The sequence below is a fragment of the Schistocerca americana genome, chromosome 3 (assembly GCF_021461395.2).
Source record: "Schistocerca americana isolate TAMUIC-IGC-003095 chromosome 3, iqSchAmer2.1, whole genome shotgun sequence".
Classification (NCBI taxonomy): domain Eukaryota; kingdom Metazoa; phylum Arthropoda; class Insecta; order Orthoptera; family Acrididae; genus Schistocerca; species Schistocerca americana.
Genome location: NC_060121.1, coordinates 225,498,631 through 225,511,578, shown reverse-complemented (window position 1 = coordinate 225,511,578; position 12,948 = coordinate 225,498,631). Strand labels below are relative to the sequence as shown.

General features: G+C 35.1%; 1 protein-coding gene across 2 annotated transcripts in view; it reads left to right on the top strand.

The window, feature by feature from the left end:
• LOC124605637 (breast carcinoma-amplified sequence 3 homolog) overlaps window positions 1-10,826 on the top strand; it is a 119,911-nt gene extending 109,085 nt beyond the window's left edge. For both annotated transcript variants that reach the window (XM_047137456.1, XM_047137455.1), the window contains exons 10-12: window positions 5,642-5,790; window positions 8,067-8,216; window positions 8,647-10,826. In XM_047137456.1, coding sequence (XP_046993412.1) covers window positions 5,642-5,790; window positions 8,067-8,216; window positions 8,647-10,358 — 2,011 coding nt within the window. In that variant the 3' untranslated portion in view covers window positions 10,359-10,826. The remainder of the gene's footprint in view (window positions 1-5,641; window positions 5,791-8,066; window positions 8,217-8,646) is intronic.
• Window positions 10,827-12,948: the final 2,122 nt, after the last annotated feature.

The window sequence follows — 12,948 nt, the reverse complement described above, 5'->3', positions numbered from 1 at the left end:
TTTTTTTTATAGTTCCACACAACTTCTTCCTCTTTTCTCGATTGATCTGTGTTCAGTTTTTGAAGGCCTATCCACTGTACCAACTTATAACTAAATCTGAGGGGGGTGTGATGGGGAGGTTCCCTTGTTAGTACGTAACTGATGCACTCATAAATGGCAGTTGCTGTTGGTCTCTTGATTATTAGCACTTCAGTCATGTAGAAGAAGTCAGTTTATGGAATAGAATGTACATGTTTTGTTTGTGTATTTGGATGCATAATAATTATTTACATATTACGAAATAGTAGTGTGGCTTAAATATAACAGAAAGAAACATATTCATCCTTGATATTATTCAAGTTACTAATGAAATGTCTTAAGTTTTATGGCAAGGTAAATGTCTTTGTCTTCTATAGTATACATAGTACTAATCTTTAATTTAAAAAATTGTCTGCAGGAGGATCTGATGGTAAAGATTTCAGCTTAGAAGTAAAATTGGCTTTGTTATCTGTCATACGTATTATATATGTGGCAAATGATCAGAGGTTAATTTGGCTGCATATTGAACATCTTCTGAGACACTGAAGAGTAATTAGATTAATTTGTGGCTCTAGAATTACAACTGTGTCCATCACTACTTTTTCTGTTGATTTTTTAATTTTTTTTTGATTATAAATTTACATATTGTGAAAGTTTGTTTTGAAAAGACACCTACAAGATAAATTTGTCTCAGTGTTCTTCTAGTCAAGTTGTGCCACAAACTTCTCTTCTCCCCAATCCTATTCAATACCTCCTCATTAGTTATATGATCTACCCATCTAATCTTCAGCATTCTTCTGTAGCACCACATTTCGAAAGCTTCTATTCTCTTCTTGTCCAAACTAGTTATCGCCCATGTTTTACTTCCATACATGGCTACACTCCATACAATTACTTTCAGAAACAACTTCCTGGCACTTAAATCTATACTCGATGTTAACAAATTTCTCTTCTTCAGAAACACTTTCCTTGCCATTGCCAGTCTACATTTTATATCCTCTCTACTTCGACCATCATCAGTTATTTTGCTCCCTAAATAGCAAAACTCCTTTACTACTTCAAGTGTCTCATTTCCTAATCTAATTCCCCCAGCATCACCCGACTTAATTTGATTACATTCCATTATCCTCATTTTGCTTTTGTTAATGTCCATCTTATATTCTCCTTTCAAGACACTGTCCATTCCATGCAACTGCTCTTCCAAGTCCTTCGCTGTCCCTGACAGAATTACAGTGTCATCGGCAAATCTCAAAGTCTTTATTTATTCTCCGTCTATTTTAATACCTACTCCGAATTTTTCTTTTGTTTCCTTTATTGCTACAACCCTGTCTCACTCCCTTCCCAACCACTGCTTCCCTTTCATGTCCCTCGACTCTTATAACTGCCATCTGGTTTCTGTACAAATTGTAAATAGCCTTTCACTCCCTGTATTTTACCCCTTCTACCTTCAGAATTTGAAAGAGAGTATTCCATCCAACATTGTGAAAAGCTTTCTCTAAGTCTACAAATGCTAGAAACATAGGTTTGGCTTTCGTTAATCTAGCTTCTAAGATAAGTCGTAGGGTCTGTATTGCCTCACGTGTTCCAATATTTCTACAGAATCCAAACTGATCTTCCCCGAGGTCGGCTTCTACCAGTTTTTCTATTTCTCTGTAAAGAATTCGCGTTAGTATTTTGCATCTGTGACATATTAAACTGATTGTTCGGTAATTTTCACATCTGTCAACACCTGCTTTCTTTGGCATTGGAATTATTATGTTCTTCTTGAAGTCTGAGGGTATTTCGCCTGTCTCATACATCTTGCTCACCAGTTTTGTCATGACTGGCTCTCCCAAGGCCGTCAGTAGTTCTAATGGAATGTTGTCTACTCCTAGGGACTTGTTTTGGCTTAGATCTTTCAGTGCTCTGTCAAACTCTTCACGAAGTATCATGTTTCCCATTTCATCTTCATCTGCATCCTCTTCCATTTTCATATTGTCCTCAAGTACATCACCCTTGTATAGACCCTCTGTATACTTCTTCCACCTTTCTGCTTTCCCTTCTTTGCTTCGAACTGGGTTTCCATCTCAGCTCTTGGTGGTTCTCTTTTCTCCAAAAGTCTCTTTAATTTTTCTGTAGGCAGTATCTATCTTATCCGTAGTGAGATAAGCGTCTACATCTTTACATTTGTTCTCTAGCCATCCCAGCTTAGTCGTTTTGCACTTCCTGTCGATGTCATTTTTGAGATGCTTGTATTCCTTTTTGCCTGCTTCATTTATTGCATTTTTATATTTTTCTCCTTTCATCAATTAAATTCAATATTTCTTCTGTTACCCAAGGGTTTCTACTAGCTCTCGTCTTTTTTCCTATTTGATCCTCTGCTGCCTTCACTATTTCATCCCTCAAATCTACCCATTCTTCTTCTACTGTATTTCTTTCCCCCATTCTTGTCAATTGTTCCCTTATGCTCTCCCTGAAACTCTGTACAACCTCTGGTTCTTTCAGTTTATCTCCTTAAATTCCCACCTTTTTGCAGTTTCTTCAGTTTTAATCTACAATTCATAACCAATAGATTGTGGTCAGAGTCCACATCTGCCCCTGGAAATGTCTTTCAATTTAAAATCTGGTTCCTAAATCTATGTCTTACCATTATATAACCTATCTGAAACCTGTCAGTGTGTTGCATGTGTACTGTTTTTTGCATTTTGCAATTTTTCCATTTGATAAAGGCCACATATCTAAAATTGCAGTATTGGTTAGCGCAAGTAAATGATTTTACAGTCAAAAGTTGATCATGATATCACATACATTAAATAAATTAGCATCTTATTTTAAACTTACTGTATTATGCCTACCGATATCATTCCCTGATTATGATTAAGCCTTAAGTATTATACTAGTTTGTTCATCACTTGTATAATTCTTACTTTTATCAAACCTGTTTAATTCGATTCTTGTTGTTGTTGTTGTTGTTGTGGTCTTCAGTCCAGAGACCGGTTTGATGCAGTCTCCATGCTACTCTATCCTGTGCAATGTTCTTCATCTCCCAGTACCTACTGCAACCTACATGCTTCTGTATCTGCTTAGTGTATTCATCTCTTGGTCTCCCTCTACGATTTTTACCCTCTACACTGCCCTCCAATACAAAACTGGTGATCCCTTGATGCCTCAGAATATGTCCTACCAAGCGATCCCTTCTTGTAGTCAAGTTGTGCCACAAATTCCTCTTCTCCCCAGTTCTATTCAATACCTCCTCATTAGTTATGTGATCTACCCATTTAATCTTCAACATTCTTCTGTAGCACCACATTTCAAAAGCTTCTATTCTCTTCTTGTCTAAACTATTTACTCCCGGTTTCACTTTCTTACATGGCTACACTCCATACAAATACTTTCAGAAACGACTCCCTGACACTTAAATCTATACTCGATGTTAACAAATTTCTCTTCTTCAAAAATGCTTTTCTTGCCATTGCCAGTCTACATTTTATATCCTCTCTACTCCGACCATCATGTCAAGAAAAGAGTAATAGTTTCTTTGAACAATTTTAATCAACATTTTTGGAACAATGATTAAAAATTTTTAAAAAACTTTTCTTTTTATAATTCAGTCTTGATCACACCACGTATGCTACAAGAACATAGGTGACCGGTTGCGGTCATATTACCTGACCGTCATTAGACCTGTAATTAAACTTAGAAAGTAATAGAAACCTTACTTGATTGACAATAAGATATGACAAAATGTTTATAAGGATAAAATACAATAAGACTTGTTATACCCATGGCATCCTTCGCAGATGATAGGTGGAGCACTCTTCTGAACTGCTGTGGTGTCAACTGGTGCCAGCAAGAGATGGGCATGCGCTTAAATATGAAGATGCTCCACCTACCTCTTCTCCCTCTACCTCACGTCAACCAGTCAGTGTAAAACGGGTTCACATAATCGTCAAAATGTAGAAAAGCAAAGTACAATAATAACATGCAAATAGTTATGTATAAAATATCTCTTTACAACCATGGAACTACTTAAATATTGTATAAAATGTCAATTAAAAGCTTAAAATAACTGTACAGATTATGTATACTCAGTGTGCCCTCTATGGGCTAAGGCTGTACTACCACAATGGTTTCAAAGTCAGCGATGTTGTGAAGGTCTTTGGCATTGCGGCATCATATCGATATGTGAGTTGTGACTCGACTGCAAGTATACACCTATGCTAGAGTCAGTCTGTCTGTCTTATATTAACTTTATTTGGCACTGGAGATATATGTAATAATGGAATGATCAGCTGCAGAGTGGTATGATATTACATACATTTTTTAAAATGTCATAAAACTGATTTATTAAAAATGGAGTTATATTTCATAATATTATTATTGTACTTTGTTTTTCTACGTTTTGACGATTATGTGAACCCGTTTTACACTGATTGGTTGACATGAGGTAGAGGGAGAAGAGGTAGGTGGAGCTTCTTCGTATTTAAGAGTATGCCCGTCACTTGCTGGCACCAGTTGACATCACAGCAGCTGAGAAGAGTGCTCCACATACCATCTTCGAAGGAATCCATGGGTATAACAGGTCTTATTGTATTTTATCCTTATAAGCATTTTGTCATTTTTTATCGTCAGTCTAGTAAGGTTCCTATTACTTTCTAAATTAAATTACAGGTCTGATTATGGTCATGTGAAATGACCGAAACCGGTCACCTATGTTCTTGTAGCATACGTGGTGTGATCAAGACTGAATTTTAAAAAGAAAAATTTATTAATAGTTTCTTTATTTTGTTGTTTTGAATCATACTTAGGAAAATAAGTCCCTGAGTCTGTTATGGCTCTGTTCAGTGCTTGGTGTTTTAGTGGATGAGTACTGTAATCATATGAAAGTTCCTGAGAAATTAAAACCGTGAACTGGGCTGGGACTTAAACCTGGGATCTATATGTTTTGTGGGCTATACTGTCTGTGTTATCAAAGCCAAAATCATGACCCACCAAATTCCCCACAATATCCTTTCTTCCAGGAGTGCCAGTCCTCAAAATTATGCAGAACAACTTCTGAGTGGTTTTGTAGGTAGGAGAAAAGATACTGGTCAAAGTAAAGTTGTGAGGTCGGGTTGTAAGTTGTGCTTCGATAGCTCAGTTGATAGAGCACTTTCTAATGAAAAGTAATGGTCACAGGTTTGAGTCACGATCTCCTCACAGTTTTAAGCTGACAGGAAGCTTCAAATCAGCACACACTCCACTGCAGAGGGAAAATTGCTCCTGGAAGTGTAGTCATCCCTCGTGCAGTTTATAAACCACATTGGGGCTATCTTTTGATAGAGGAGTGATGTAAAGAAAGTGTAGAATCACTACTTGTTCCATCTTCCAAGACATGCTCATTATTGCTCTGTGTATTTCTTCAGTTTGAACTGTAATTACTAAGATGCCACTATGTGTATAATATAGAATTATCTTCAAAGGAGCAAAGTCTTTGGGTTATTATTTGTAGACAAATAAAATTTTTACTTTTTTAAAAATTTTATTTTATTTGCAAGAGATCAAGTATGAATCACGTGCATTATCCATGTAGTGTAATATGTAAAGTAAATAGGTAGGTTAGCAGATAAAATCACAAACCTAAGTTTCCCTTTTTTTGCTTTAGCACTCCCCTCTCTTTACTGGAGGCAGAAGCTGTGGATATAGGCAATGGAACTGGATCACGACCAGCACGATCCAATCCAATGAACATGCCCATTTCAACTGGAGGAACTCGACCTATAGTACCAGTGTTAATTGAATCAGGATCAAGTAGTATGTCTATTATTCCTAATTTTTTATCTAACTTTGTAAAGTAGCTATTATTCCTTTAGACATGTTGTGTAACATGTACTATATTACATCACTCTGCCTGACACTGACACTTGTCAGAAAGAAAATAATAATAATAAAAATAATATAATAAATGAAATGAAAAGTGTTGGTTTTTCTATTTTACTATAATCAGTGACTAGACTATGGTATTTAACTGCCATCACTGTGCAATAAAGAATAAACATAATAATGTCCTTGGAATGAAACTTTTCATTTGGTTTTTATGGATCGCTTGAAATAACTTGAGACATAACTGATATTCTGTTCTCGGAATTGTACGTTTTTTGAAAATATAAAAGACATGAGCTACTTATTTTTTTGTTCCTCTAGGCAGGGATAAAATTTACTTTCCCATCTTACAGTTTTAAATTAAAATAAGCTGAATGTCACACATGAGACTATTGCTTACAGTTTTTTCTTATGTTTTGTGTATCTTATAGTGTTAATGTGAGGATGATGATACTGGCTCATTGTGCGTACTTTAACTTCTATAAAGACTTTGATTTTTGGGTAATACAAATAAAGTAAATCATCTATTTTTTTCCACGTTAGTGAGCAATAAGAATGATACATAATGTTTACAAACACAATATTCACAGGAAATTCTATATACTGTTCTTAAGGTCGTGAACAAGTTTTCTGCAGCAAGGAATAAGGAACTAGTGTAAATTCAAAAGAAAGTTAAACTTACCTTATAAGCCAATCACAAAGATACCTGCCCAATTAGCTGCATATGTTAGCATGGTGTTTCAGGGATTCCTGCAGGTTTACTGCTCCCTGACTGAATCCTCCCGGCAGTTTAACATTGAAGGCTAGTGTTCCCGGCAGACTGTATGTGGTTTGTCACATCTGACAAGGTGAATACTGGGCTAGTATCCAAGACCCACCTCAGTTACACAATTCTCAAGCATTTAGAAATTGTCCACACATTTCCATATGGGTAACACTACACACAAACAGCTGGTGTGCATATGTTCCCCCAAGGGCAGTAATGGGCTGGTGACATGAAGTGTTCCTGGCCAACCCTTCAGTTAACCTTGCAAATTCTGGTGTAACCATGCCGACCTGCATAGATGTGAGACAAAAGCAAACGAGAGGAGGGGGGCCTGGAAAAGCAAAGCAAATCACAAAAATAATACAGAATCAAGTTAGCAAATAGATGGGTTTCCTGCTTATTTATTTCCATTTATTATGTGTTTAAGCACAAATATAATATAATAATTTAATGATAATTAATTGTTAATATTGTGTACTGAATTAGTTCCTGACATCTACTTGTCTTGTCAGTGTACTCACTCACGTTTTTCAGAATTCACCTTCATGATGGAATCTATTGAAATATGTGGATTTTTGTTCAACTTTTTAATTTTTTCTGCAATTCCAGTGTGATAAAGCTCCTCTGTAGTTTAGTGTAATACTTAGTAAAGTGCAGCCTGACCTTTTTTTAATAAACTGGTTATAAATGAAAGAATGAGTTACTAGGAGACTATGAAATTTTGCTGAATTATTGCTTGTTTCTCTTCATCATAGTTTGTTCAGTTGTTTTATTCTTTTCTTGGACAAACAAAGGTTGATGCTTCCAGTAAATTTATTTTTGTACGATGTTTGATTCGAGTTCCCGTTTTCTTATGTGTATAACATATAATTTACAAAACATTTTAGATGTAACAGAAAATAAAAAATATACTATAATTTCATATCTATTTATGGATTTCTGAAAAGTTGCATAGGCTTATGTATTCAGCCAGACAAAAACTTAAAAAATATATACATAAATATATATTAATGTACAGTCTATAAATTATTTAAAATTCAAGTAAAACATCTGTACCTGTTACATTTATACTCCACTCAACAAGCTATCATATATAGTGTCAGCATTAATGCTTCCACCCCTCCCACCTCCATCCTCACCAGTATTTTTCCATTTCATTCATTGATGGTACAAAGATAAAAAGTTGGTAGAGCATCTTTAGATATACCTTTAATTTTCTGTATTATTGCTGTTTACCAAAATGTGGAAGAAGTCTTTCAGTGCGTGTGTGTGACAATTTATTCTATCATTTCATACTACTGTTCTTATATGGTGGAAAGTTGTGAGTTATAACTGCAACATCTTGAAGTATTCTATAATGTTGTGAAATAAGTTTTCTTACCTGAAGTTGTTACTACTGATATAATTAACTTGAAATTTTAACTCAGTCACTGTATTGCAGGTAGTTATGAGCAGTCACCAAGATTAATGGAAGTGTATGGTGGAGATGGTGTGGATTCAGATGGTTCTGCAGGTCCTGGTGAAATACAATTAAGAGAAGATCTAGCAGATGCCATGATGGAAAGCCCTGGAGTAGCTATTCGAGACACAGGTAATTTTCAACTTAATTTAATATAATGTATCTTAAGTAAATAGACTGGTGTAGGCTAGTTCTGTAGCACCTGTTGCTGTTCAAGAATTTTTATTTTTAATTTTTAAATTAAGTTGTTTCTTGGAATCATTCTGGATTCAGTAGACTATTGTTGTAGTGTTTATTGAAGTAACTGCCTTCTTTGGTAAATGGCATTACTGAGCAAGAACTAGCCAGAGACAGGTTTACTAAATGTCAAGTGTTCCAAATTTCTACAGTCATGTGCATCATGTAATTAAAATAGATTCAGAAATGTATTCTGTTATTGTTTTGTAATGCGTAGTACAACTAAATAGTTTAGTCATTATAAATTTTCTAGATTGAAAATTGTGTTTTCCATTATTAACAACAATTTAGAAACACCTGCCTCTGGCTTTTTCTTTGTTCAAAGGAAGAAGAATGGTCGTTGGAAACAGAAGCAGCCCCATAGGCAAGAGATGTTCAATTCCCGTCGAAAAAATTGTGAACCCTGTGGGAACAGTTATAACAGTGTCCGTGCCTTCGGATGAGGAAGGAACCACCATGGTGTCATATAAATCAGTGAGGAACGTGAATAACAGTGGCTCTGAGGAAGAAAATATCATGCATTGGCCAACAATAGTGAAGCCTAATGTTCATGAAGTAGGCGCTTGCATTAATGATGCAGTTGTTGCTGTGGGTAATATGACTACGGACAGGGTTAACTGCAAGAAAAGTAAACAAGAGAATCTTTCATGTGCATCTACTGAGAAAAATTGTTTGCAAATGAGAGTACATCTGTCTGATAAAACATGTTTGGAAAATGAATTGTTGATGAGAGATGTGGTTAAGTCAACAAATAACAAAAAATCAAAGTTGAAACAAGAATCTACAAAACAAGAAAGAAACCTTATAGCTGGTAGTCAAAAAAAGGAAAAAAATCACAAGCGAATAAACTTAGATAGTATCACAGAAAGACAAATGAACACTGATAGCATGGATTTTAATATGAAATCAAAGAAAAATTGTGTGATGGATTCTCATACTACATCAAAATATTGTAATGAAGAATGTAGTCAAACTATTGAGATGTTGGAAGTTACAGATACTGACAGTCCTGCCTTGGAGAATGTAAAAACAAACATTGTTGCTAAAAAAGAAAATGAGACCTCTGATGCAAGGAAAAAAAATTCAGAGACAACTCAAAATAGACAGGCAACTGAAGAAGTTAATGATTCATATCTTGCACCTGTAAAGCAAGAAGATATTTTGGTACATAGCAGTAAAGAGGAATATTTTTGTAACTTAAAATCACAGATACAGCTTGAAAACAAGTCCACACTTCCAAGTTTAGATTTAAGAAATTCAAGTTTTGGTGATATTCACAGTTCTGTTTCTACATTCAAAACAGAATTCAGCAGCAGTGTTGGGCCTTCTGCTGCCAAAGTAGGTTCTCGTAAAAGCCAGACTGATTCCACAAAGACAGAAACTGAGTCTCAGGTGTTAAATCTGGAGGACAGAAATATTTCAACTAATAAAACTGTGGAAGTTCCTTCTCCAAAGTTATGGAGCAAAATTGTAGCTACACCTCCCAAAGATAAGCAATACTGTCAGCCAGGTAAATCAGATAGTTCAGGCTCGTCTACAAAATTAGAAAACAGTGACAGCACTACAGGGGAAGCAGTTTCTTTAAAAGCAGAAAAATGTGATTTCACAAATAGTTCACCACCACCTCAAAAGAGTTGGTCCCCAGTTTCTAATGTCAAAGAAATAAATACTGAAATTCTAACTCCAGATGGAATTACACAGAAGCAACTGGTATCCAATAACTCACACTTTGAAGATATTTCTGATCATACCTTCAAGAAGAAAGTTGTCACAACTTCTTTATCTCTTATTGACACTTCAGAATCTATAGATGATAGTATCACACTAAGAGATGATTACAATGATTGTGTAAAAGAGCCATCAGGGCTGGTCCCAGATAATTTGGAAAAAACACTCTTTCCCCATAAGATTGATTCCCAGGTTGAATCAGTGTCAGAGAGTGTAATTTTTAATGACGATGAAGTGGGAAGTGATACTGGAAATACTTCTTCACAGTCAATAAAGAAAAGTCGCCGGTCTAAGAAAAAGAGAAGATAACTGAAGGAAAAGTAATAATGAAAAATTCTATTATAGTGTCTGACTTCGATCTTGAGGTTGTGAAAGCTAAACTTGCAGTTAGCCAAATCTGAACTGAGATTACATTAGTCAGATAAGTACAGTGCCTAGGCAATAATGTCAGTTTAGTTGATAGATTTTTATTATTATTTATTTGTTGCTATGTACTTGCAAGTGCTTGTACATTAAACAATGATATATTATGTGGCTGTTCACTTGACAAAGAATGTGTGAGTTTATTCATGATGACTGTTGTATCTAATACAATACTCATTTGTAAAATAATTGTTTTTGCAGACAATGCAGAGTAGTTAGTCACTATATTTATTTTAATGTAGAAATATGTTTCACTATCACTCATTGCAGTATTATTGCCATATTTATTTACAGGCAGCTCTATGAAATATTTACTTTAAAAGTAACGTCTTGTTTGACATCTTGACAAAAAAAATTATTTTTATTCGAGCTTCACTAAGTGAACTTTAATAATGTTACTTTTACTTTGCTGAATTTGATTTCATTAGTTGAATCAGTTTGTTGGATTTTATTCCATATTTGTGATATTACATTATTGTTATGTGCTAGTATATAATGGATTTAGGAAATTTATTACTGTACAACAAGAAGATTCTGATATCTAAATCTCTCTGTCTATGTGACAAACCAACAAAATCTGTGATCATGTAAGTTCATGATATTCAGTAAGAGAAGTATGCATGTGTGTGTGCTCTTAAACTGTTATCTTGTATAAGATGTGTTCATTGTATCATCTATGATATAAGTGGTGAATCTTATTTTCTTTGTCGTCTTAAACATGCCCATAGTCAGTAAGAGATTAATTTAGTTTGGAACCTACAGGATAATGCCTAAAATTTCTACTTGCACTCTGAGCAAGTCATCCAAAAGTTTTGTGTGCCAAAATTTTTTATTCCTGAGTAATATACATGAGAGAGATTCAAGCACATTTGGTAAGCACTGAAACTTGTGATACATGACAGGAAATGGAGAAAATAATATCATGAGGAAACATAGTTGTAGCAGTTTCATAATTACATAATTGTGTACTATTGTAATACTGACATGCAGCAGTATAGAGGGTACAAAATTTTTGTACTCTTCACTGGAGTATGTGCTGTGTGACAAGTCCCGACTGCTGAATTAGCTATCAGGATTTTGATGTACATATGTTGCCTGTGGGCAGTTCTTTTCCAAACAATTCAGTCAAGTTTGCCTCATGGGTAGTGCAAGCTTCTCGTTTTTATAGTGAAAGCTCCAACTTTTAGATTGTACATGTGGCTGTTTAGATGGTCCATGAAAGACGGTGTTCAAGTTTGAGTCCCAGGCTGGACACAATTTTCTTGCAACTGTGTAACAAGATGTTATTGATGTACAGAAATTTATGAAAGCATGAACTGATGGGTCAGAAATAAATTTTATCATTGCTGTAGTCTGTCACAAGAATCTCATTAATATTACAGTACAAAAACATATTTTTATAGGTCCCCATATTTCAACAGATAAAAGAATTTTTGAAGTGTGTGGACAGTTTTCACTTCTGGACATATTTCTTGATGTATATTTAGAGTCATTCATATTCTTAGTGGCTGGAACATGCACAATTATTGTGTGAAATGCTCTCTAATGTGCAATGCAAAAGACATTGTTGAAGTTCTGGTTTTAGTATTTCTTATATATTCATTCTTCGATGAATGAGTGAAGCTACAGCACCAAAAATTAGCTAAAATTGCACTAGTTTCTAGGATATTCTGCCCATGAGCAGAACTGGATGAACTATGCTTATGATATCATTTTCATTATCTTCAACTTAGATAAACATCTTTTGCATCTCTCTCCATATCTCACTGGGATGTTGCTGGTTTAAAACCACCTAATTAAACTTTGCCTTTTTATTTTTGGAAAAAAATAAAGAGCAGTTAGTTTTTGCCTATAGTCTTTTATAGGGAACTGGAACCTACAGTAAGTAGGAAATCAAGTAATTATAAAATCAAAAGCCTGTCTGCAACTGTGTGGCCCCAAACGTAATGAACACATTTGAGAATTCTTATTACAGGGTCAGATTTTTTTCCTAAACTAATAATAATGTTTACCAAAATAAACTAAACAAGATTAAAAAGGAGAAAATGGTAAAAATGTAAGGTAAAATATCACAGAAAGTACAAATGAATGTTAAAAGTAGAACAGCAGAAAATGGGAGCCTGTGAAGTGTAGGAAATGCAACCAAAAGGAAATAAATAGTAATAATAATAATAACAGTAACACTAGATAGAAGTAGTGCTGAGCTGCAAACAGGCTTGTAGAAACAGCTGACGAACAGCTACTCTTGGACAAAGTCAGTTTAGAGTGGTAGAATGCAGCTCTGGCAGTCATCAGTGGTTGTGTGTGTGTGTGTGTGTGTGTGTGTGTGTGTGTGTGTGTGTGAGAGAGAGAGAGAGAGAGAGAGAGAGAGAGAGAGAGAGAGAGAGAGAGAGCACTATGAAGGATGTTGTCCAGAAGCTTAGCTGTTAGTCACCCTTTTCGGCATCTCAGTCTGCCGCTCATTGCGCCTTCTATT